Here is a 24,551-nt window from a genome sequence, read left to right as displayed (position 1 = left end):
CCCGCTCCTCGCTCCCCGGGTCTAACCCTGGTGTCCCAAAGTCCGGGCTGCGGCTTGGCGTTCTCACTTGGATACTTCTGCATAACAACCCCTCGCCTCGCCTCCCGCCCTGAAGTCCAAGTCACACCTCTCCATCAAGGCTCACCGTGCCCAAACAGCCTTCCCAGGCATCCCAAATGGACGCTACCACCCTTTCCCCGTTCCCTTTAACATGTGTAGCCTTCCTGCTCGTCAGTCCACCACCCCACACCCACCAGGGGCCCTGCGGCCTTGCGCATGCAAAGCGCTTGACCCACGCGGACTTTCCATGAGGCTATCTTTACTTTTTTTCCTTCATGTTGTCAATTATCTTTAAAATTGATTATATCTCGTTTCTGCCATCTGGGTTTAAAAGAATCTCAAAAGATAGGGACGGAGTCTTTTTTTTTTTTTTTTTTTTTTTACTCTACCCGAACACACATGTAAACAACCACAGAATTTTGCACAGCCCTTAAGCCTGTACAACCAAAAATGAATAATTGGTTAGAGGCCAAGCCAAGGATGCCCCTGGCGAGGCTGGGTCACATTCTGTGCCACGCATCTGAGCCAGGGAAGCAAGCAGGTCATGTACAGTCTCACTTCTGGGGGCTGACCCTGGCTCTGTCTGCAGCAAGTCTCTCCCTGCCCTGGCAAAGTCACAACACCCGAACCTGTTCAGAATCCTGCTCCAACCTGCGTTCATCCTGCTGTTACCCCTGCATTTCCCAATTCTGCTTCCCAACTTCCCTTTGAGCTAGGGGCACCCCTATCCGTTCCTTAAGACCTGGCTCCAGCCCCCTCACCCCCAGCAGGACTGATCCAGGGACGTTGTTAGTGCATCCCTATTGCAGCACTTTCTGATTGGGATCTATTACTTCCAGGGCAGGAAATGTAGAGGTGGGTAGTCAAGGCGGAGGGGGCTCTGGAGACAAACCATCTGGGTTCAAAGTCAGACTCTCCCACTTGCTAGCTGTGTGCCCCCACTTATGCCTTCATATCTATGGGTGAAAATTAAATGAGCCAATAGATGTGCTTATACCAGTGCCTGGTGCATAAGGCACAATCAGTTCGAGTTGGCTCCTGCTACTACTAGAAGTCAGGGTATCTGAGGGTGATGACTGGAAAGGGGAGGGGAGGGCTTCTGGGTTTCTGATAATATTCTATTTTTGACCTAGGCACTAGTTTTAGTTTGTGAAAACTCATTGAGCTGAGTTTCACATACTTATGTGCACTTTTCCATATGTATATTGTACATTAATAAAAAGTGCTTTAAAAAGTGGGGTTTTATTAGCCGAGACTGAGACAGCTCTAATCTTGGGAATAGGAACAAAGCCTTAACTCATCCTGAACCTTACACAATGCCGAGCACACTATAAGCCCTCAGCTAACAGTTGTTGAATTGCTCTGAGTGAATTGTTAGAGAGAAATGGAGAGGAGGGATCATGAGGGGCAATGCTTGCCTTTCGACTTTACAGTGTCAGTGAGCTCAGGATAATTAGGATCCAGGTTCAGGCACTTGGCCCCCTGCTAAAGAGAAGTCACCTCCAGTCTTTTCTGTCATTTAGGCAGCATGGTTTTTTTTTTCCCTTGGGTTTGTTTTTAAAAAGCAGAGGTTCAGACCTGAACATCCCAGCTTGCCTGAGGAGGGGCATCATGACCCTTCACCCTTCTTCCAGCAACCCCACGTACAACTGGCATGTGAGAAAGGTAGTCATGGATGCTTCAGCACATTGGCTGTGTCCTGATGATACAGTTGGGGTCAGCAGCCTGAAGCTCTCCTCTCAGGCAGCCTGAAGTGACATTTCTGCAGTGGTCCCTTCACTGTTCCTCTGCTGGGCCCATTAACTCTCCTGGAAGATCTGCCACTCTAATTCCCCACTGCACCTCTGTCTCAGGATGGAGGCCTCAAGAGCAAGTGCCCTCTTTGGGCCCTTTCATGGAAAGTCGGATGGCACTGGGTGGGGTAAGCTAGATGCTTCTGAAGTAAGTTCAGAACTCTGACAGCATGCTAGGACCAAGTACCCACAAGTTGTCTTTCTTTATGGGTCTTTCTAGCAGGTTAGGAAATGACAGGGTAAGGTATGCATGTGCTTAGGGCAAATTATTACACTAGATTTTTATGGGGCTTTGAGTTTGCCTGGGTTATTTTAAAAAATAGGGAAAAAGAAATTTTGCTCAGTGTTGTGATGATCACTTGGCAGCACCCAGAACAAGTGCAATTTTTGCCCCTTAAAGCAGGGTTGGTGAATCCTTAATCCTAGCCCTAACCTCTGCTGAGGGTCTCATGATGAACCAATCCTGGTTGATTGCACCATCCTGGTGCAGATGTGGAAGAAGGGAACTACAGTTTGTTGGATGCCTGTTATCTGCCTGCTATTATGCTAAATACTCACATACACTGCCATTATTTTTCCTGCAAGTTGCACATTGTATAGAAGAAAAAAATAAAGGCTTTAAGAAGTCAGATAAATTGCTGAAAGGCAAACAGATGGTAAGTGGCAGATCAGGGTTTTAGGTTCTGATACTGTGGTCATTTTGCCTCTCTGGTCGTTCTCCAACTCTTGCTACCATTTAGATACCATTTGTTTAAGAAAGCAGTCCGAGAAATTTCTAGGAACCACCACATTCTTTTCCCCAGCCCTGGCAACTGTGAAAGCCTGTTTATGGAAAGAGGTAGACTCTCCCCAGCCAGGTCCCTGAGTTACTGTGAAGAGTAGAGCTCTACCTATAAACTGACATTGGATTTGAGCACAAGTGAGAAATAAAGCACTAAGACTGGATTGCTTGTTAGTGCAGCGTAATATTGCCTCTTCTAACTCATAAGAAGTCAAATCTGTTTCTAAATATTTCAACTTCCAGTAAAAGAATAACCAAATAGGAGTCTTCTCAAACTAAATGACAATTTAAAAATAAGTGCAAGATGCATATTCAGTGTATCTTTAAGGCACTCAGAAATAATGGAGAAAGAAGAATCTTTTCAACAAATAAAACTGGACAACTGGATATCCATGCAAAAGAATGAAGTCGGACCCCTACCTCACACCATATATAAAAATGAACTCAAAATGGATCAAAGACCTAAATGTAAGAGCCAAAACTACAAAATGCATAGGAGAACACACAGAGGTGAATCTTCATGTCCTTGGATTTGGCAATGGTTTCTTAAATCTGACATCAAAAGCACAAGCAACCGAGGGTGTGTGTGTGTGTGTGGAATAGATAAATTTGGCTATATCAACATTTAAAACGTCTGTACTTCACAGGACAGCATCAAGAAAATGAAAAGGATAGTTCACTGAATGGGAGAACATATTCGCTACTCATGTATGTGATAAGGGAATTGTATCTAGAACATAAAAAGAATAATTAAAAATAGCTTTTTAAAATAGCCTACTTAAAAAAAATGGGTGAAGGATCTGAATAGGTATTTCTCCAAATATAAACAAATGGCCAATAGATATGAAAGGATGCTTGACATCATTAGGCACTGGGGAAATGAAAATCAAAACCACAATGAAATACCACTTCACACCCACCAGGAAGGCTATAATAAACAAGATGGACAACAACAAGTGTTGGTGAGGATGTGGAGAAATTGAAACCCTCATCCCCTGGTGATTGGAATGTAGAATGCAGCTGCTTTCAAAAACTTCAAAAACTTAATCATAGAGTTGCCCTATGACCCCACAGTTCCATATATCCAAGAGAAGTGAAAACATTTGTCCATGCACATGGACACTCATCTAGCTATAAAAACAGAATGAAACACTAACACATGCTATAACATGGATGAATCTTGAAGACATGCTAAATGAAAGAAGCCAGCCACAGAAGACCACACGTTATAGGATTCCATTGATATGAAATGTCCAGAATAGGCAAAATTATCAAGATTGAAAGTAGATGAAGCGTTGTCTTTTGCTTGGTAGGAGGAGTGTTGGGGAGAGTGCTGGGGCATGGCTGTTAATGTTTTTGGAGGAATGAAAATGTTCAAAAATTAGATTGTAGTGATGTCTGCACAACCCTATGAGTCTACTAAAAATCTTTGGATTGAAATAGGTGAATTATATGGTATGTTAATCATATCTCAATATAGTTGTAAAACACACACACAATAAGGAGAAAAAGAATGAAATATAGAAAAGGATCAGTGGATTAACTCTGGAATAGACTGAAGGATAGGAAAAGGAAGACCATCATAAATAAATTAAAAAAAAAAAAAAGGGGGGGGATATCCCTGGGTGGCGCAGTGGTTTGGCGCCTGCCTTTGGCCCAGGGCGCGATCCTGGAGACCCGGGATCGAATCCCACATCGGGCTTCCGGTGCATGGAGCCTGCTTCTCCCTCTGCCTGTGTCTCTGCCTCTCTCTCTCTCTCTCTGTGACTATCATAAATAAATAAAAAATTTAAAAAAAAAAAAAAAGGAAAAGGAAGACCAAGGTCTAGGGAACTGATGGCCTATCCTTGGAGTCAGCTGTCTAGCCTTGTTCACCAAGCCCCTTGTGTCCACCCCAGGGTGAGATACATGGGTAGAGAACCCAGGTAGACAGCCCCTGCCAGGTGACTGCTCTTGAGACAAGATAGACATAGTAGAGGCACTGAGTCCATGATGGCCACATCAAGGAGCAAAAGGAGGTCAGAAGAGGGGTCATTTCTAATTGTGCTTATGAAAGTCTGTAAAAAAGCCAGGAGTGGGTCTGTCAAATCCCTGCTTACAGTGATTGCCTTCTCGCTGGCTCAGGATCCTGGAGAGAACAGCGTCCTGTACTTGGGGTTCCCTTTGAAGAACTCCCTGGGGTGTTGAGGTTTTCCATCACAATGGTTGGCTGATTCTGATGTGAAGGTAAGATTTGCAGAGAGCCTCAAACCATCCTACCTGAGCTGTAAATATCCTTATCAGGACCCCTGAGCCTTCCATATGAGGGAGATGCTGAGGGCAAGGGGAAGGGCGTAGGCCTGAGGTCAGCAGTCTGGGCTCTAGTTCCAGTTCCACTGCTAACTGCTTGTGTGGGAAACTCCTTGCTCTCACTGTGCCTCAGTTTTCTATTTTGCAAAATGAGATCAAAGACTGTGTAGAAGGGGTGCTGGCATACGTCCAGCATGACCTGATCTGCCACAGCAATTGCCCTATGCTTCAGCTGCAGGGACTCTGGATTTGAAATGACCAGTCCCACAAATGCAGCTGCATGCTTGAGCCCAGGCAACCCACAGCATCAAGAGAATGAATTCATGGTGGTTGTTTTTAGCCACTAAGCTTTGTGGTAGTTTGTTATGCAGTAGTTGATAACTACTACTTCTCAGATAAGGAAGACACTGGTAAAGGGGATGGTGGGGAGAAAGGTGTTTGCTACCAGGGCAAACCATGCTACCATGATTTATATCAGCCTGGGAAGTCTATCATATTTGATCTGGAGGGTGGAGGGGAATCATTAGCCATCACCCTGAGAACTTGGGGATTTCTCTTAAAGGATATAATGCAGAAAAAGAATCCAAAGAAACTGGGTGAATACACAACTCCTTCTCCCAGAGGCTTATACAGGCCCATCTGTTACCTCCCTGCCTCCCTCCTTCCCCCCAGTATACTATATGAAGGCCAGATGATGAAACACATGGCTAGTCTCTCTGTGAGGGTAGGACATGCTCTGCTCTAGGGGGAACAGAGTATCAAAAATGCATTCAGGAAGTGGTAGTGTGTGGTAATAAAGCACCCGATGGGCTTTAGTGTCTGACACCCTGAGTTGGAATCCCTAGCTGTGAGCCATAGGACAAGTCACCTGACTCCTCTGAGATTCACGTTCCTCTTCAGTAAAATGGGGATGGAAACATCTGCTGGAAACACAGGATTAAACTGGATAACGAATGTAAAGTGAGTAACACAGAGCCTGTTGGATACCTAGGGAGAGCTTGGGGACTAGGAATATCTTCATGATAAACTCCAGGATCTTTTGGAATGGTGGATTCTCTCCTACTACAATTTACTTCCTCTGCTGTTAAAATGAACTTGCCTTCCCTAGCACATGGTAGCTGGGTGGTGGAGCTGGCCTGGATGTCTTAGGTATGGCCAGTAATCACACACGGGAGGAGAGAGCCTCTCCCTCTCCCTCCTACTTCTTAGTCTTTCAGGAGGAACTGGGACTAGAAGACCCAGACCCCTTAGCACATGCCAGTGTAGCTCATGGATCCTACGCAGGCTAGCCCTAGCCTACATATCCTTTCACTTCTCCAAAGGTCCCATCTGTTCTAGGGATCTGGGCAATACAGTTCTCATGGAAAAGGTGGTGCAATGCAGTAAGTCTGCAGGGTGATGAGAACCCAGTGAGCAGATGCCACCTGGGGAGTGGAGAGATTTACTCTTCCTGTTGAGGTGGGAGCTGCCATCATCACCATCATCGTCATAGTCTTTGTCATCATCATTGTTGTCATCATCATTGTCATTGTCATCGTCACTGGCCTGATAATCATCGTTGTCATTGTTATCATCATTGTCATCATCATCATCACTGTCATCATCATCATCATAGTCATCATCGTCATTGGGACAACAGTCACTGAGCCCCAACTGTGCTTCTTACCCATGTCCATTCTTTCCATATTTACACCAAGCCTGGGAAGCAGGTGCCGCTATTATCAGAGCTTACAGAAGAAGAAACCGAGGCACAGCAGGCTTATGTAACTTGCCCTGGCCTGTGCACTAGTGAGTAGCAGAGACCCCACCACTATGAGCCCCCATGCTCTGGAGCTGGAGCTCTTAGCTGCTTCTTTGTTCAACTTCACAGGGAGCTAGAGACACACAGGTATAGGGTCAGGCACAGCCAGGTGAACAAGGAGGCAAGGGCAGGCTTGGCTGCTTGGCTGACAGGGCTAGTGTCCCTCCCTCCTCCAAGCCCCCTTCCTGAAGGCATGCCAGTCAACTTGACAGCCACCCTCTGGTGGCTGGAGGTACATCTCAGATCTAGTCAAAGAGTTAGGGTCATGTCGGGCCAGTCGGCCTGTGCTTTATTTGAACCAGGAGCCTAAAATCCCTAGAATGCAGAGCATCCATGCAGTGAGTGTTCTATTCAGGAGTCAGAAGGGCCTGGGCACTCATGTGTTCCAGCTCTGACACCTGGAAAGGGTCTGTTCTCTAGGACTTGATGTGCCCATCTGTAAAACAGGGATGAAAACAGTGGCTGCATCACAGGCTCATCGTAAGGCCTCAGTGAAATATTTGTGAAGCTCACAGCCTAGTGCCCAAAAAGTGTTGGCACTTTGTCTTAGCTAAACAATGGAACAAGGTAAACTGGCCCACACCTTGGCCAAGATAGTCAGAAAACTAGCAGAAGCCCTGGTGTCTGAGTGATGGGCCTCCATGAAACCTCAGAGGGAGCGTCTAGGGCCTCAGAAGAGCCCTCCTGGCAGTGATGAAATCCTCTTCCAGCAGGACTTCCCATTTTTGGATAATAACTCTGTTTTGGGCTGAACTGTGTCCCCCTCAAATTCATGTGTTGAAGCCCTGACCCCCAGTACCTCAGAACATAACTGTATTTGCAGATAGGGCCTTTGAAGAGGTGATTCAGTTAAAATGAGGCTGTTAGGGTGGGCCCTCATCTAGTGTGACTGGTGTCCTCTCCTTATAAGAGGATATTTAGGCCTACAGAGGGACACCAGAGATGGAAGCATATACAGGAACAATCATGCGAGGACACGGTGAGGAAGTGATCATCTGCACGCCCAGGAGAGAGACCTCAGAAGAAACCAAACCTGCTGACACCCTGATCTCAGACTCCCAGCCTCCAGAACTGCGAGAAAATACAATTCTATGGTTTAACCCCGCCAGTCTATGGTATTTTGTTATGGCTGCCCGAGTGAATGAATACAAACTCTTTCTTCTATGCACAGCTCCCTACGCTTCCATGCATCTCTTTGCCTGCCTAAGGGCTTACAGATACTCAAGAATTCGTGGGTCTCTCTTATGGCTCCCCCTTCAATGCCACTCTTGCCAAAGCAGAGCCCAAACCCCAGAATCCTTCTGGTAAGGAGCTGAGGAAGTCTGGGTGCCTAGGGTGTGAGAGAGCACCACAGGTGCCCCCTGGGCACCTGCTGGCCTCTCCTCGAGGCCTCTCCTCGAGGCAGCCTTCAAAAGAGGCTACCGTGCACCCACGACCAATGGAGTCATGCTTGTGATTGGAGGTGTTTACTGGAAAGGTACCCTCAGAATGCACTTATTAAAACTGCCATGGTGTGCTTTTTCACAAAATAGATGCCACACTTTCTTAACGTGGAAATCTGATTAAAGAGAAAAGAGTGTGTTCCCATAGGCAACAATTGAATCCGAAGATCCATATGTTGTATTTAGGATGAAAACCGCTTTGAGATCACCAACCTGACGGTTGCTGCCTACCCAAACCTGAAGCTCATGCACCAGTGAAAGCAAGAGTTAGAAAGTTCTCCTTTTAAGGAAGCAACTAGCGGCTGCCTAGGAATAATAATTACTGAGGTCACAATGGCACCCGGGAATGCTGTCGCACCACGTCGTGTTCTGAGTTACCAAAAGAAGAAAAAAGCAGTCAAAAGAGAAGGCACAATTAGAGACCAGTGCACCTGTACGGGTCTCTAATTTAGACCTGTACCCCTCTTGTGCATGTCAGAGAAGCAGAGCTGACACATTAGCTTCAGGGAGTTTTAGATCCCTTTGGCGCTAAAGTGAGGAAAACAAAAAGGGGACCAGGGGAAAAAAAGCAGGTATGTGTCATGCACACCCCCAGCTCATCTCTCTTTGACACCTCAGGTCATGTTTCTGCTGTGGACCCTCATGTTGTGGCCACGACCCCGCATAGGCCTGCAGCTCACTGGCTTCCTCAGGACCTGTAAGCCAGCATGGCTCTGTTACCCATGGGCCTGAGAAGCACCATCCATCCATTTCCAAAGAGAAATGCCCTGAGCACCATCACAAGAAATGCAGCCCCGCCCAACGATCCTCCTGGCTTTAACTCACTTTTAAGTAACATGGGAAATATAAAATGAGCACCCACTCACTTTCTTCCTAGGTATCAAACACGGGGATGTCAGGGGAGGAATGATGTCTTTAACTGCAATCAGGCCCTGGAGTCAGACTTCCTGCTGCATATTTGCTTTCTGCTGGGAGCTGGTTCTCTCCTGCTGCTTTTCAAGTGAGGAGCGCAAAGACTCGTGATGAATGCATTAGCCATCTCCAAGTTGCAGATAAGTGGGGGCTTTGTATGCCTCGGGCCCAGCCCCGTGAGGCTGTGCTTGCAGTGGTTCTGGGGTGGCTCCATAGCACCCCTGTGCAGGACCTACTCTGTTGGAGGTACACAACGGAGCTCCACTGGTTTTCACAGCTCCTGCGTGACCCAGGCCAGGCCTTCCAATGTCCTAATAAACATCACTGAGCTTATAAAATTAGAGCATTGAGTCTGAAGAATCACACTGAATTGTTAACATCCTCGAAGGTGGCTGTGAATGCCGCCTCTATGTCTTCCCTTTCTCTTAGAGGTGAATTACTTGCCTCTGAATTACTGTCCTGGCTCTGAGATCCCCAACTGTACCCAGCTGGTCACCATTTGCAAGGTCTGATCCATTCCCACCAGTACTGGCAGAAGAAAGAGGAGCACTGTTGGGAGAGGGGGAACTGGTTCTGGGGCTTCTTCCAGGCTCCCAGTCCCCAGTATCCAGGAGGAAGACGGGAGAGAGGGCAGGAGGGAGGAGGCCAGGCTGCTCCAAATGGAGCTGCTCATAACCCTGCAGCAGCAAGTGGAGCCATCAGGAGAACACTTTAGGAAGAAGAGAACATTGCTAGAGCCTGGGGTGCCGTCTGCAGGATGGAGATGGGATGCAGGTTCATTTACAGACCATCACAGGCTGTGGCACAGGTGAGTAATTTAAAGAGGTAATTGAAATAATATGTTAGAATAATAAGCTTGGCCATCAAAGCCTTCTAGAATTTCTTCCTTAATTCAGTTTGGTAGACTGATCTGTAATCTACTTATTTTAGCATCTCTGCCTAGGAAATCTTGAGCTTTGGACAATACTCTCTGCAGAAGACAAGGTATTCACCCCAGCCATTTTTCCTAAAAAAATGTGTTCTTTGGCCCCAGAGAACTGCTGAAGACTACACAAGATCTGTGTGGGGGCAACACTTCAAAAACAACAGCAACAAAGACAACAGAGGGTAGCCCCGGTGGCTCAGGGGTTTAGCGTCGCCTGCAGCCCAGGGCGTGATCCTGGAGACCCTGGATCGAGTCCCACGTCAGGCTCCCTGCATGGAGCCTGCTTCTCCCTCTGCCTGTGTCTCTGCCTCTCTCTCTCTCTCTCTCTCTCTCTGTCTCTATGAATAAATAAAATAAAATCTTTAAAAAAAAAAAAAGACAACAGAAAACACACATTTCCTCTCTCAACAAAGACATGGGAAAGAAATTGGTCTGTTGTGGTGAGGAGTAGGGGAGGCAGGTGAAAGCAGGTGGGAACAGAGAAGGAGGAGGTACTGTCCTCCTCAGTAAAAAATTTAACGTTGCCCCGAAAAGAAGTCTGGCCTTTATCCCCGCCTTTGAGAGATGATTTCTAAGCCCTTGGAATGTTAAGCTTTATGGGAGTGTCTTTGTTTGCTTGGAGGCCTTGGGTGACTGGTTGTCTAACAATATGATTTAAAGTAAGGGCTGGTCCCAGGGGATATTTGTAGGGTGGGGTTGGCCACACTAAAAGGACCAACAATGTGATTTAGGGTGGGGGCTTTTGGTCACACAGTGTCGGCCACCTCTGGAGATCAGCTAGGTGGGCAATTGCTCATGCTCCTGTAATGGAGCCCCAATAAAAGCCCTGGACACCGAGGCTCCTGTGAGCCTCCTTAGTTGGTGATGATACTCCAGGAACACTGTCCCACATGGTTGCTGGGCAAACAAACACTGTCCACAACTCCACAGGGTGGCCTTCTGGTCTCTGCCCTTTATACTTCTTCCCTTGGCTGGTTTTAATGTGTATCCTTTTGATGTAATAAACTGTAACTGAGTATAACTTTTGTGAGTTCTGTAAATCCTTTCAGTGCATTAGCAAATCTGAGCAAAGACTTAGGGACCCCAGAACTTACAGTTCGTATCAGAAGTGAGGGTGGTCTGGTATGGATTGTGCGCCCTCTAACCTCACAGTTGGTTAACTCTCTCACATTCTTTCTACATATGGAGACCACGTCTATTAGCAAACATTTAAGTTTTCATGTAGGATCAGCCCCTATCAAACACATTTCCTTCCTGATGGGGGCACAGATACCCCACAGGATACCCCTGGCTCTTTCACCTGCTCCCATAACACTCAGAACCTGCCTCTATGGAGCACTCATCACACCAGTTGTGTTACATGTTTGTTTTGGGTCCTAGGCCATGAGCTCCCAGAGGCAGGAACATGCACAGTTAACTTATAAAGCCATGGGTCCAGCAGAGTGGCTCTCAGGAGGCCATGGTGCCGGGTCAGTTCTGGACACCCTCCCCAGCCTGGCTTGACATCAGGGATGCTACAGCCTTTAGGTCAGCAGTCAGCAGTCAGCAGTGACAATGATGGTCACCAAACACCATTGGCTGTCCATCAGTCCATCCATCTGCCCATCCATCCATCCATCCGTCTGTCCATCTATCCATATGTCCATCTATCTATCTCTTGAAGAAATATTTATTGAGTACCTACTGTGTTCCCAGTCTCTTGAGGTATGATGATAATTAAGACAAAAGTCCTTGGCTTTAGGATTCAGCTATATTCTCACTTTTGTGAACTTCATCCACACCCCTTGTCCCATTTCGCCCAATGCCACCTCTATGCAGACTGGTCACAGATTTCTCTCTTCTGCCCATATGCTTCTCTGAGCTCTGGAGCCAACATCCACTCACTCACTATTGATTTTTCACATGATGTCCCAAAGGCCTTTCAAATTTAGCCCAACCTATGACTAGTCCTCTCCAGGGTGAATGACACAGAACTCTCATAACTAATCTACCTACAATTAATATTGATGCCACCTCCTGAATGTCTCTTGAGTTTGTCCCTTCTCTCTAGAACCACCAAGCACAGCATCATTTTCAGGCTGGAGGATTAACTGGTCTAAACCACCTGCTCTGAACCCCCTTCCATCACTCTCAAAACAGCAGCCAAGAGAGCTTGAAATGCACACCTGGCCATGTCACTGCCTCTCAAACCCTCAGTGTCTGCCCTCTGCTTGGGGACAAAGCCATCTCTTCTTAGCTTGACCCACACAGTCCTGTCCTTGAGCACTCCACTAGCTTTTGTGCTCTGATCCCCACTTCCCTCTCCACCTCACCAGCCTTCATGTGGTGAGGCTCCCTTATACTCATGGGGCTCCCTCCCACCACAGAGCTTTTGTGCATGCTATTCCCTCTGCCTAGAACATTCTTGCATCCTCTCTTCATGGAGCTAACATCTCCTTCCTCAGATCTCAGTTCACAGATCATTTCTTCAAGAAATTACTCCCAGATGTCCTGAGGAGTCATCCCCCCATTACAAGCTCCCCAAGCTCTTGTTTGTGGGAAGGCTTGGAGGCCAGGTCTGATTTTGTTTCCGCTAGATGGTAAACTGGTTGAGCACAGGCACCTCCTCTGGTTTTGTTCATTTGTTTTGATTCCAGCACTTGGCCCAGTGCCTGGCATCAAACAGTTAGTGAATAAATGATTATAAAGAATAATCACTAATGGAGGAATTTATCAAGTGTGATGGGAAAGCCAGGAAAAAAGAAGGCACCCTGCATATGAGGGAAAGAGGATGAGGTGGAGAATTGGCTTTTATAGGGGAGGGGGCTTAGGGTAGATGTTTTCAATAGAGCAGAGGTTCTCTAAATTGATCACAGGGAAGAGACTCACGGGATCAGAGGGAAAGTCCTTACGAAGATCTAGAGGTGGGAAACAGCATGGTACATAGGGGGAAATCTGAGTATTGTAGTAGAGAGCAGAGTGGAGCATTACCAGGGGACAGGGAGGGCTGATGATGAGCTGAGAAGGCAGGCTGAGGCCAGCTTACAAAGGGTCTGTATCCGACTACGCTGGAAAGTGAGTTTATCCAGACCTTGCCAAGGAACAGAGGACCCCTCCCTCCCTCCCAGCCAGTGCTCCCGCAGCCCCATCCCTCCTTCCCTAACAGATCTCACTACACCCAGGTTATATTTGCCTGTCTTCCTGGCTGTCTCTTCTGGCAGACGGCACCTTGCACAGCACCTGGCACACAGTGGGTGCTCCATCCATCCTTTCTGAATGTAATCAGTGGCCTAGAGCATGGATGGGAAGGGAAAGAAAGTGGTGGGTAACTGGGAGGCCCTGGCGCATGTCTGGGATAAGAAAAGCCTAAGATGGGACAGCAACAGACCCAGGGGGAGGAACCCCTGTGGGGCTTGAAGGTACTAATTTGCAAACTGCTTGGCTGGAGAGAGAGCATCATGGGAAGAGAAGAGTAGGGACAAGGGACGCTTCTAATTCCCACTGTGTAGAAGTCAAGAGCAGGTGGGTGGAGTCATGTCCTCATGTGGAGGATGGGGGACCTTGCAGGCTGCTGGAAGTTTAGTGCATTGATCCACCTAAACGCTTCATGGGAAGGGCCTGGCAGGTGGCAGGGACTCAGATGTCAGCCTGCTGTAACCCCTGGGTGGGCAGCTCTGTTCTAAGAAGCAGCTTCTGCAGAGAGAGACAGTCATGGTGGCTCAGAGGTATGCCAGCTCTCCCTTGTGTGTCAAGACCACCGGATGCAGCTTGATGTCACTGAAATGACACAAGTTGTCACCAGCTCTTCTCAATGCTGGTGCTGCTGAACGGGATGAGGACTGGGGCTGAGTGCCCTGCTCTCGTCACCAGCACATCACGGACTTGGACAAGAGAAAGGACGCTTGGGGAGCCTCCCCTCTGCCGTCAGAACCAGTCCCTCTGCCCATGGTTCCCACTCTCTCGTCAGTGCTAATCATGGGAAGGGGCATCAGCTCATTCAGCCCCGACACCTGAGCAAATGTGGACCAAGGGAAGGAAACCACAGTCCACCACACCAGCCGTGGCTTCGAGCCAGCTCATTTCTCCTCCCCACCTGCATCCTGGTTCCCAGAGCTTTGATGAGTCTGGCTGTGCAGGGAGGGGAGCTCGCTGGGCTAAGGGTCAGGAGGGGCTTCTGTTCTGATTTATTGATGGTTTGGGGCAAGTCACCGCCCTTCTCTGGGCCCAGATTTCTGCCAAAAGGATGAGGAGGTTGGACTACCTGCTGACTGAGCTTCCTTCAAGTTCTAACTCCCGAAGATTCTAAGTTTGTTTCTGGTGTGTCAACTATTTCCCCTCTGCCGCTGATTTTTTAAATGTCTCCTGTTATTCTTAATAAGCATGGAACATCTGACACATACCTGCCTGCTACTTTTTGTTCTCAAACAAAAGACTTTGGGTTCACAAGTGTAAAGCGTCAGCAGGTTACTGCAGTAGAGGAAGCCAGTCTTCAGCCTGTCAGACTATTTTGAATGGCTTGTTGTCACAGGCAGGGACAAGGTCATCAGGCTGCTTAGATGGATCAGAAATGTGTGTATTTTTAGGAGCTTTTAAAGGGAGAGGACCTGCTCTTAGCCCCAGCCAGAGGCTATCTGGCCTGCTCAGTCCTGTGTGGAGCTGGACTGCAGAGAGGTGTCTCCCCTTACCCTGTCTGGGACCTCCGGGACTCACTTCCTCCAGGAGGCCAGGGGCAGCTGCCTCTTCTCCTTGCTGGTGACATTCTGAGTGTCGAAGTCTTAGGATCATTGCTCCTCAGTGCTGGATAAACAGATCAACATCTCCACTCTTTTCCAGGGAGGTGAGTCAGGAAGCCAGATCCCAGGAAAGGATAAGGAAGCCAGCAAAACACTGGCTTGCTGTCTGTACCAGGTCTTCTGGTCTCCTTGGGGTCCCAGCTTTGCCAAGAGGCTTCTCTTTGAGGCTATAGCTTCTGGAGCATAGCTGCCCACATCCAAATGCTGTGTGATAGGATAATGGGCGTCTGATACAATCATATGAGGAGCTAGGGGTACAATTGCCCGAGTGGGCTTGCCAGGCAGTCTTTGAGCCCATCCACACGATTCCTGTATTCCAGCCACAATCAGGGTTGGGGCTGACAGCTGTCTTGAAGGGGTCTGACAGCCACATGCCCTTCGGTGATAAGTCACAGTTGGTTCCTGCCTTGAGCTCACCCCCAGTCCCTGAACCCCAATGGGGAACAAGTGGGAAAGAGCTTGTCCCAGGAATTCAGAGCAGTTGCAGGATGTCTCCCTGGGTCCAGGGACAGGAAAACTGCCTTTCTGGGCTAATACCAGAAGGCCAGACAGGCAAAGCAGGCCTTGTCCTTCCTCTTGCTGCACAAGGAAGGGCAGAGGTATTGGAGGCATAAGACCTCCTGGGTCAGGTAGGAGGCGGAGAGGCTCCTGGGCCTTCTTGTCCTGCCCTGGACTGGGGAAGGCCACGGCTCTGAGCTCAGAGACAGGTTTGGCACCATCTCATCCAGAGCTTTCAGCCACTTCTCTGGGTTCTTTCAACTCACATGGCTCTCTCTTGCCTGAGGATCTCCCTCCATGTGGCTTCCTCTACCCAGAATGCTCTGCCTCACCTTTCACCTGGCAGGTGACACAGCTGCCCACAGCCTTTTTGGTGACAGCCCCTCTTTTCCTAGCCTCCCTGGGGTCATGTCCTCCCATCTTCTTCCTGACTTGCTGGCTGCTTCTCCCCAGACTCTTTGCCAGCTCCTTTCTGTTGACATCCAAATATCTGGGGGAGCCAGATATTTGGTGGACCCTGTACCCACCCACCCTCTGTTATCTACACTCTTTCATGGAGCAATGGCATTTAGCCCATGGCTTTAAATTCCATCTATGAGCCGATGACTCCTAAAACTAATCTCCATTCTTGACTGTCCTTGGCCTACAGACTTCCAAAGTACTTTTGGTGACCCTAATAAGGCAGTGGAGCACAACATGAGCAAAACCAAACTCCTCACTCCCCATCTCCCAAACCTGTTGCTTCTTCAAACTCCTCCATCTCAGGGAATTATCCACCGTACCCACCAAGCCCCAAGCCTAGGTATGACCCATCGTCTCTCTCATTCTCCATGTTTAAATCATCCACAGAAGCCTTGACTCTACCTCCAGACCCCAAACCGTGTCTCTTGGGATTCATCATTACTGGCCCCCTTGGGGGCCGCCATCATATCTTGCCTGCACTGATGTGAGAGTGTCAGGTGGCTGTGGATCAGAAAAACATAAACCTGAGGGTGTTGACTCACCTGCATAAAACCCTCCCGTGGCCCCCAATTTTGTCCTCAGGATAAAATTCCAGCTCCCTGCCTTGGCTGATGGGCTGCACGTGGCCTGGCCCCTGCTGACCTCCTTAGACTTGTCTCACTCCCCTATACCCTCTTACTCTGCTCAGCTGCAGGGGCTTCATCAGCTTGTTCTCTCCCTGGAGGCCTTGTTCTTCTTATTCCCTCAGCCTTTAATATTCTTTCCATGCTCTTACTGTGGCTGGCTCTTTTCCTATTATATTGTCTTCCCATAGAGGCCTCCTTGGACCGCCACCCGCCCCCCCAAACCTTGAGTAGCCACCCTGGCACCCTCTACTAGGCCACCATTTTATTTTTTATTTATTTTATTTTATTTTATTTTATTTTTTTAGGCCACCATTTTAAGTGCCTTGATATTTTCCTTTGTGATTTATTTGTTGTTTCTCCTTCCCACTGGAATATAAACTCCATGAGAATAAAGGTTTTCCAGAGCCTAGAGCAGTGTCCGGTGCACAGTAGATGAAGAGCTGATGGCCCTGGTGAAAGGAGGCAAGATGAAAGGCCAGAGGACTAGTCAGCACATGTGAGGTTACGTTGGGCTGCATGAAGGTGGTGGACAGGGTATGCAGGGAGGCAGGGGAGATTGGCAGGACAAAAGCATTAGGATGGCAATGGGGTGCAGACAGGGTTGGGCAAGGGGTTTTGGGGTGACTCCCAGCTTCCGGGGTCAGGCTGTCCACTGAGGTGGGGAATGTTGTAGGAGATGGGGGTTGCAGAGGGCAACAAAAGAATGGTAGTGAATAAGATTTGTGACATGTTGACTTTGCCCCAGAGAAATCTGAGCCAAGCTGTTCCTGGGGGACAGTTAGATGGATGGTTCTGGATCTGAGAAGAGGCACAAGGGAGAAGATAGTGCACCTTTACCTTCCTATACCATAAAGGGAGCTCCGGGTGAGGGCAAGCCCTCAGGGAGAAGAGAGTGGCCCAGTAGATAGCACCCCATTGCCTTTTAACTGCCATTCAATTTGGGGGCTTTCAGTACCTCTGACCCCATTGGGTGTCCCATCCCCATTGTGAGGCTCTCCAGACCATAGGCTCTGTGACTCCACCTTCTCCTGGTCCCTCAACTCCCCTGACTGTTCCTTCTCAATTTCTATCACAGGCTCTTTCTGGAATGTTCTGTGAATGTCCAAGTAGCCTGCTTTCTCCTGGGGCACTCTCTTCTCCCTCTGCCTCAGAATTCTTTATTTGGAAATAAAGTTTTTGTTATTAGTTAATTATAGATATAAGTAGTTATAATGAGTTTATACTGGATAGGGTGGGCCCTAAGCCAATGATTAGTACACTTATAAGAAGAGAAGATGAGGACACAGGGACAAGGTGCTGTGTGATGATAGAAACAGAGATGGGAGTCATGTTGTCACTAGCCAAGGAACGTCAAGGATTGTCACCAGCCACCAGAAGCTGAAAGAAGCAAGAATTCCTCTATTGCTTTCAGAGGGAGCATGGCCCTGCTGACACCTTGATTTTGGACTTCCAGCCTCTAGAACTGAGAGAGAATATATTTCTGTTTTAAGCCTCTGAGTCTGTGCTCCTTTGTTATGGTGGCCCAGGAAATGAATGTGATGGTCAAGGATAAGTTGCTTGATACTGACCACCAGAGGGCCTGAGCCCCCTACCTTGATGCCTCAAAATAAGCCACCTTACCCTCAGGTAGCTGGGAAGCCAGTACTACAAGAGCGCCCACATCTGGCGGAGCTCTGGGGCTCCCACATGGATTTTACTCTGCTTCCTGCCCCAACAGCCAGAATGAAGATGCAGAGGCTGCCTCCTTGGCCTCTGCAGATGCTGGGCTTGCTCCTCAGTGCTCTTTCTCTGCAGGGCACCATTTGTCACTGCTGTAAGGAGGCGGGTGAGCTCCAAGGTGACCCATTCCCTGCCACACAGAAGAGCTCTATACAGATCTATTTGGTGTGGCCCCAGCTGCCAACAGCAGGAGATCACTTCTCTAGGAGGCATCTGAGGACCAGGCCCCTTGGTTTCTGGCTAAGGAGGGCTAAGGACAGACACCCCCAATCTATAATGATGCAGACCGCACAAAGACTGATTATGGGAAGAGAACCCACACTTTGAAGTAAGGCACTGGCCAGACAGGCTGCAGGTCAGACAGGGGGGTAGCACTGTGGCAGCACTCAGCTTCAAGTCCTACATATAAGACTAGGTCAAATCAGCTTTTTCTGCTGCCACCTTGTCTCTGGAGTGAGGTCTGGGGCACATCCAGGCAGGTTAGCTCATGCAAAGAAGTACCCAGAGACCCATGAGCTAACCCACTCCAGATGAGTGCCAGAGGGCTCTTGGCAGTACCCACTTCTTTTGGGGAGGATCCCTGTCAGTGCTCCTTCAAGCTTCTCCTCCAAAGTCCTCCCAGAGGCAGGTAAGGGTGGGCCCCTGGGGCACTGGCTATGGATATACTTCAAGGCAGCTCTTCAAAGTCAAGACAATTCACTCCTGCTGAATGTCTTATCTTAAAAAGTCTTGTGAATTTTGTATCCTGCTCCATAAAAGAAACTGTCTTATTTTTAATAAAACAGTGATATTTTAAATTATTTACAACTAAATTGTTTGGCTCCATGCATGTTCTCCTATGTGGACAGTTGGGCATCACACCTTAAGTGCAGAGGTGGGTAGTTGGGAGGTGGGCTGCGGGTCTGCAGGAGGGAGGGAGGGAGCCAGGCCAGGAGCAGCTGGCATAGTATACTCATCAGAAGGCCCTGGAGTGTCACTATGGGAGGGAAAAAACACCCAGAGGCTTCTGGGGGCCTGTCTCACAGCTGGAATGCCCTCTCCTGTTGCTACTGGACTACCCCCATGGTCTCTACGTCATGTGTGGCCTCTGGCTCCTGGTGGGTGGAGGCTGTTTTTAGAAACCCGCTTTAAGGGAGAGGCTGGCAGGAGCATGCAGTGTGTGTGTGTGTGTGTGTGTGTGTGTAAGGCAAGCAGCATGGAGGTGGGGGGCAGAGCTGGGAACCACCCCAGCTACACACTTTCCATCTGTTAGCATAGAGGGTTTGGTCAGAGCAGAAGGCCAAATCAGGAGGCCAAATCTTGCTTTTCCTTCTCTCCACCTCCTTAGTAGAGAGTAGCTCTCCTTACTCTCCATCTTTCCAGATGTCTAACTCCAAGGCAGGCTGCCCTGGAGGCTGGCTTACTGGATAACTTCCCCTGGCCTTGCTGAGTGCCCATCCTGCCCTGAGGCTTCCTATGCAGGAAGCAGGCACCTAGTGGATAAAGTCAGTTCCAGCCCCTACTCCCCACTCTGCTGGAGATGACAAGGTCCCTCTCCTGCCCCTAAGGGTCAACAGGAGGCCTGCCCAGGTGGCCAGCTGTCGAGCCCAAGAAAGCTGCATCCAAGCCTCACTCCAATCCTCTTGCTCAGGCAGAGGCTCAGCTGCCTGCGAAGCAATTGAAAATAGAGTCTAAGTCTAAGCAGCTTAGTAGGGTTCCAAGAAAGGGGCCAGTGGGGTGGGGGTGGGGCCAGAGGGACCCCTGGGCTTCTCAATCTGGCTTTGAGAAGAATTAGATGGCTGCAAGAGAAAGAACAGTGCACCCAGAAGTTCCATTCATCTTCTATTCCAGGGAGAGGACTCACTTAAAGGTGTCCCAGTGCCCTTGGCTAGATGTGAGCCCCACCCCCTCAGCTCCAGAGCCGCAGTGTCAAATGGCCTGGGTTTACTCTCTGCAAACACAGGCACAGGGAGACCATCCACAGGGACAGCACATCCCCGGCTGTGTCTGCAGGACCCAGAACAGGCAGAAAGAAGAGACATTTCCCAGAGTCCCTCCACAAACATCTCTGGGGTAAACTCACTGAGGGCCTGTAGCCTATAAGAGGTCCCGCTTCCCTCCCAAAGGCACAGCTGGCCTGCCCCAGACACTCTGCGGTCAGGCCCCGGGGGGAAATCTGTTCTGAATTTGCACCTTTGGGTAAGAAATAATGAAAATGGTAGTTCTCAGAGTGGCCTGGCCAAAGGTAGCCACCGCTGCATCTCCTCAGCCTTCGCTGCCCCTTCTCCCTGGGATACTCCTTTTCATCCCTCCTGTTTTAGCTGATGCCTGCTCAGGCTCCGTGTCTCAGGTTGGGGAAGCCTTCCTGACCACTGGGCGGGATTGAGCTCTTCGGATGTGTCTGGTGGGCACTCGTTCACTCACGCGTGCATTCACAGGACAAACGTGCACCGTGGCCTGCAACCCGCCAGGCCGGGCTAGGCGGTGGGGGTCCAGGCAGGGAGGCTGGGGGTGGGTGGGTAACGCAGGAGAAGCCGCCAAGGTCTGGCGGAGGAGCTGCAGCTCCTGGGATTGGATGTGCTGCGTTTCCCAAGGTCGGCCCCAGCTAAGTGGCGGCGGGAGCACCCCCTTTCCCCCCACCCCATCTCCTCGTTAGGTCTCCGTCCGGATGGCCGCGCTCAGCTAAGATTTTGGGGCCATGGCACCGATGCCCCGCCGGGGGGGCGGGGATTGCCCCCCACCCGGCCCTGCGGCTCAGACAAAGGCCGTGCGGGAGGACAAAGGCTGCGCCACCACGGCCGCGCGCCTGTGCGGATGCGCCGCGCTCCACACTCGTGCCCCCACGCGGCCCTTCGTCTGGCAAACGTCCATTCAAAAAAATCAGATGAAGGCAGAAATCCTCTTCCCCAAGCATCTCTGCCCCTCTGGGCTGGGGGAGGGGCACAGAGCCCCGCGATGGGGAGCGGGGCCGCGGGGCCGGAGCGCACCGCGCTCCCCGCCGCCGGCCGTCCCGTGGGGCTGGGGAGTGGCGCGGCCGCTCGGGGGCGCGGGGCCCTGCGGCAGCCGGGCGGGCGCGAGGTGCGGCGGTGCCAGCCGGCCGGCGAGGCGCCCCTGCATTGCAGAGCACGGGGGGCGGGGGCCTGCGTGCGCGCATGTGCGGGCCTGGGCGTGCGCGTGTCTGTGTGTGTGCACGCGCGCCGCCCGCGCTGCGGAGCCTCGCCCCCTCCGCTCTGCACCCCCGCGCTGCGGAGCCTCGCCCCCTCCGCTCTGCACCCCCGCGCTGCGGAGCCTCGCCCCCTCCGCTCTGCACCCCCGCGCTGCGGAGCCTCGCCCCCTCCCCTCTGCACCCCCGCGCTGCGGTGCCTCCCCCTCCCCTCTGCACCCCCGCGCCTCCCCCTCGCCGCCGCAGCACGCGCGTCCCCCCTCCCGGCGGCTCCCAGGGCGAACCTGCCCAGTAACCGTGGGGGCGGGAGGGGAGAGCTGAGAGGAAGGCTGCCGGCGGCCTGGTCCCTGCGCCGCGTCCCCCGCGCGAAGTTGGCTGCCAAGCCCCGGGGCTGGCCCGGAGGCCCGGAGACCCCTACCCTCAGGGCTGTGCCTCCCGGCTGTCCCCTTTGACGGGGCACATTTTGCCTTGGCGCTGCGGCTGCAGTTCCGGCTCCCCCTCCCCGCACGGTTATTATTGATCAGGCTGGTGAAATCCTGGGAAACTTTCCCTTCGGGCTGGATGAGGCACTTGTATTCCTTTAGAGAAGGGGTCTCACGGTTGCTCTGCTCTGGCCACCTTCCCCTTCCTTGAAAGGACACCTGGCCAAGACCGAAGGGAGTGGGATTCGCGAGGGCTTGCAGGGCTCCGATCTGTTCTCTGTAGAGGGGTGGGCCTCCCACGTCCTTTCCCCAACTCCTGTCTTCTCCCCTGTGTGTTTTGTCAGGGGCTGCAGGATGTTATTTCAACTGGAGGCCTCTGGAGGTCAGAGCTCCACGTCCCCTTGGGAAGGGGCTGCTGGGGAGCAGGTGTCCAGCTTGGTAGCCTGCTCATTGCCTAAGGGACCTGGTATGTATGGCCTAGGACTCAGAGGTGTCTTTGTAGTGAAGCAGAGATGGTTTCCCTTCTGCATGGTCACAGCATCCTCCCCAAGCTGTACCAATAACCTCCTGGTGCAGTTTGCACTCCTGGGCTTCTGGGGTGGGGTGGGGAGGGCTGGCTGATGTTTCCTGTGCTCCCAGTTACTGCCTGGCTGAGGCTTGGCTCTCTGAAGGGCTCCCACATCCCAGGCAGGTCCTCCATTTGTCCCAATGTCCTTCAGTCCATCCTGGTGAGGTGACCTGGTCACACAGGGAGAGCCAGGACTCTGCAGAGTACCCTGCTCCATTTCCCATTTGTTCTGCAAAACTGAAACCGGATTTCCTGAACGGGAGCCCCTGGTCACCCTGCCCTTCTCCGTTACATCCTGCAGGTCATCGTCACAGCTCTGGCTGGCTTCGGTCTCACCCAGGGTGGCTGCCAAGGCCAGCCCGGTGCTCCCGCGCAGCTACTGCCAGGGTGCAGATGCCTGCTGACCCAAAGCCACCTCTGGGAAATAGCTCAGAGGATTCAGTGGCCGGGGTGGCCGCCAGGCACCCTGTCGCTGCTGGAGCTGGCCTGGGATCAGGCTGAGATTTGCACATTGGGTGGCTCAGGGCATGTGCCCTAGCCCAGAAACTCTCCAGCAGCCAGCAGCAAGGGGAAGCCTGAGAGTTGATAAGGCAAAGGGCTGTTGTGCACAGAGGAGAGGTGCTTAGGGAAGTGATCCCTGCAGAGGGCCCAGGGTCGGCTTAGGCACGGCCCACACTCAGGCTGATGAGATCTCTGGGAGGACTCCACAGACCGGCCCTTCTGCTGGCTGACCTGACACCGACGTGTGCAGCCATCCCTTCCACTCCATCTGGGGGTGGAGAGCAGACTACCAGCCCAGCTCCCCAGGCCAGTTCTGCTAGGCATGAACAAGCTGGGAAGGGCAGCCTCTGACCTAAGCATCCCCCACCTGTCTTTGGCAGCTTTTCTCTGCAGGGCCTTTGGTGCCAACGCTCACTTATATTCAAGGCCATTGGCTCTCAGAGAGCTGGCCTTGGACAGCAGGTCCTGTCTCCTCCATTTGAGCCCATTGGGGCTCCCTGGCCCTCCACCCTCAGCCATGATGATGATCCTAGACTTGTTTCAGATGCCCCACAGGGCAGAGGCTAAGGTAGAAACAGCCTAGTTGCAGGGGGACCAGTATTTGAGGGTTTCCTTGAGGTTTGGCTTGTTATCCCTATGAGGCAAAAGCACTTAATACACAGCTCCCCTGTCTGGGCCTTGGAACATGAAGGGAACTGAGATGCCTCCTCTCAGCTGCTCACAATGCTTTCATCTCTAAGAGACTCAGGGCTTGGTGATGGCCACTGGGGGCTCTCTGTTCAGGACACCCTAGAAATTGGCTTGGGGAGGGGGCAACAGAGGATGCTCAGACCCTGCTTCTCTTAGCATCCCAGGGGCTTGTCTGGCCACCTGTATCCCCTGGCAGGAGTGATAGCCACAGGCCCAAACTCATATACTTCATTCCATGCCAGAGAGAAACCCAGATTAGGAGTAGGGACCCTGTTGGTCTTTCCACAGTGGAGACTTTTGCCCTAAGTGGAAGTTAGGAAGTTTCCTTCTTTTTCACACCCTTTGTGCAGGGTCCCCAAGTGTCCCTTTTTCTCAGCACCTGGCAAGGATATCCGAGCGCTGTTCTTACCGTCCAATGACAGCCAGTCATGCTGGGAGGAAGGGAGTGTGGGCAGGGCCCGAGCTTTGTACTCAAACACCACTGAGTTGGAGATGATCTGGTTGTTGAAGGCAACTTGTAGGGTCACAAGACCAGTGTCATGGGCTGAAAGCAAAGGAAAGAGAGGTCAGGGCGAGGGGCAGGGGGTGAGCACCCTTCACCTTGATGTATCATACAGGAACCTGGAGTGCCCTCCCTTCATTGGGTGATCCCAACCTCTGTCTACTCATTCCTAGAGACCCAAATGTAGTGCTTCTTCTTCCAGGAAACTTCTCTGGACCCCAGACTCTGTTGGGTGCCCTGTGATCACTCCCACACCTGTTATTATATTACCTGTTTGCTCCTCTGCTCCGTGATGAGGGCAGGTACTGGGAAGTCAGTGTGGATTTGCTGAATGAATGAATGAATGAATGACCCCCAACCCTGCCTGACCCATGGCTGCCTGACTTCTCCCCTACCCTGTCCATCCTAGATGGGACCTGGGTACAGCATTTGCTTTGGGGTCTTTGTGCTTATTTCTCTGTTTCACTTAATCCTACAAGCTTGTCCTGTTGCACTTAGCATGGCCTTCCATGTATTTTCAGAAATTTCTCTGCCTTCCTGATAAGGGTAGGAGCCTCTGCCATGCCTGTTACTCTGGGCCCACGGGTGCCGAGCTGGGGTGCTGGCTTGAATCTTACAGCTCCCTCCAATGCATAGACAGTGGGCT

At 50.9% G+C, this 24,551-nt stretch overlaps 1 protein-coding gene across 45 annotated transcripts in view; it reads right to left on the bottom strand.

Moving 5' to 3' along the window:
• The window catches only part of CAMTA1 (calmodulin binding transcription activator 1), an 845,853-nt gene that overhangs the window by 53,369 nt on the left and 767,933 nt on the right, over positions 1-24,551 (bottom strand). For all 45 annotated transcript variants that reach the window (XR_011996026.1, XR_011996024.1, XR_011996025.1 and 42 more), the window contains one exon: positions 23,813-23,947. Coding sequence is in view for 31 of the 45 variants with exons in the window: in XM_072731150.1 (XP_072587251.1) it covers positions 23,813-23,947 (135 nt within the window). In the remaining 14 variants the exon portion in view is untranslated. The remainder of the gene's footprint in view (positions 1-23,812; positions 23,948-24,551) is intronic.

Source organism: Vulpes vulpes, chromosome 12, assembly GCF_048418805.1.
Source record: "Vulpes vulpes isolate BD-2025 chromosome 12, VulVul3, whole genome shotgun sequence".
In the NCBI taxonomy this organism is placed as follows: domain Eukaryota; kingdom Metazoa; phylum Chordata; class Mammalia; order Carnivora; family Canidae; genus Vulpes; species Vulpes vulpes.
Note: the sequence above shows the minus strand (reverse complement) of the source record. Positions and strands in the feature narration are given on the sequence as shown.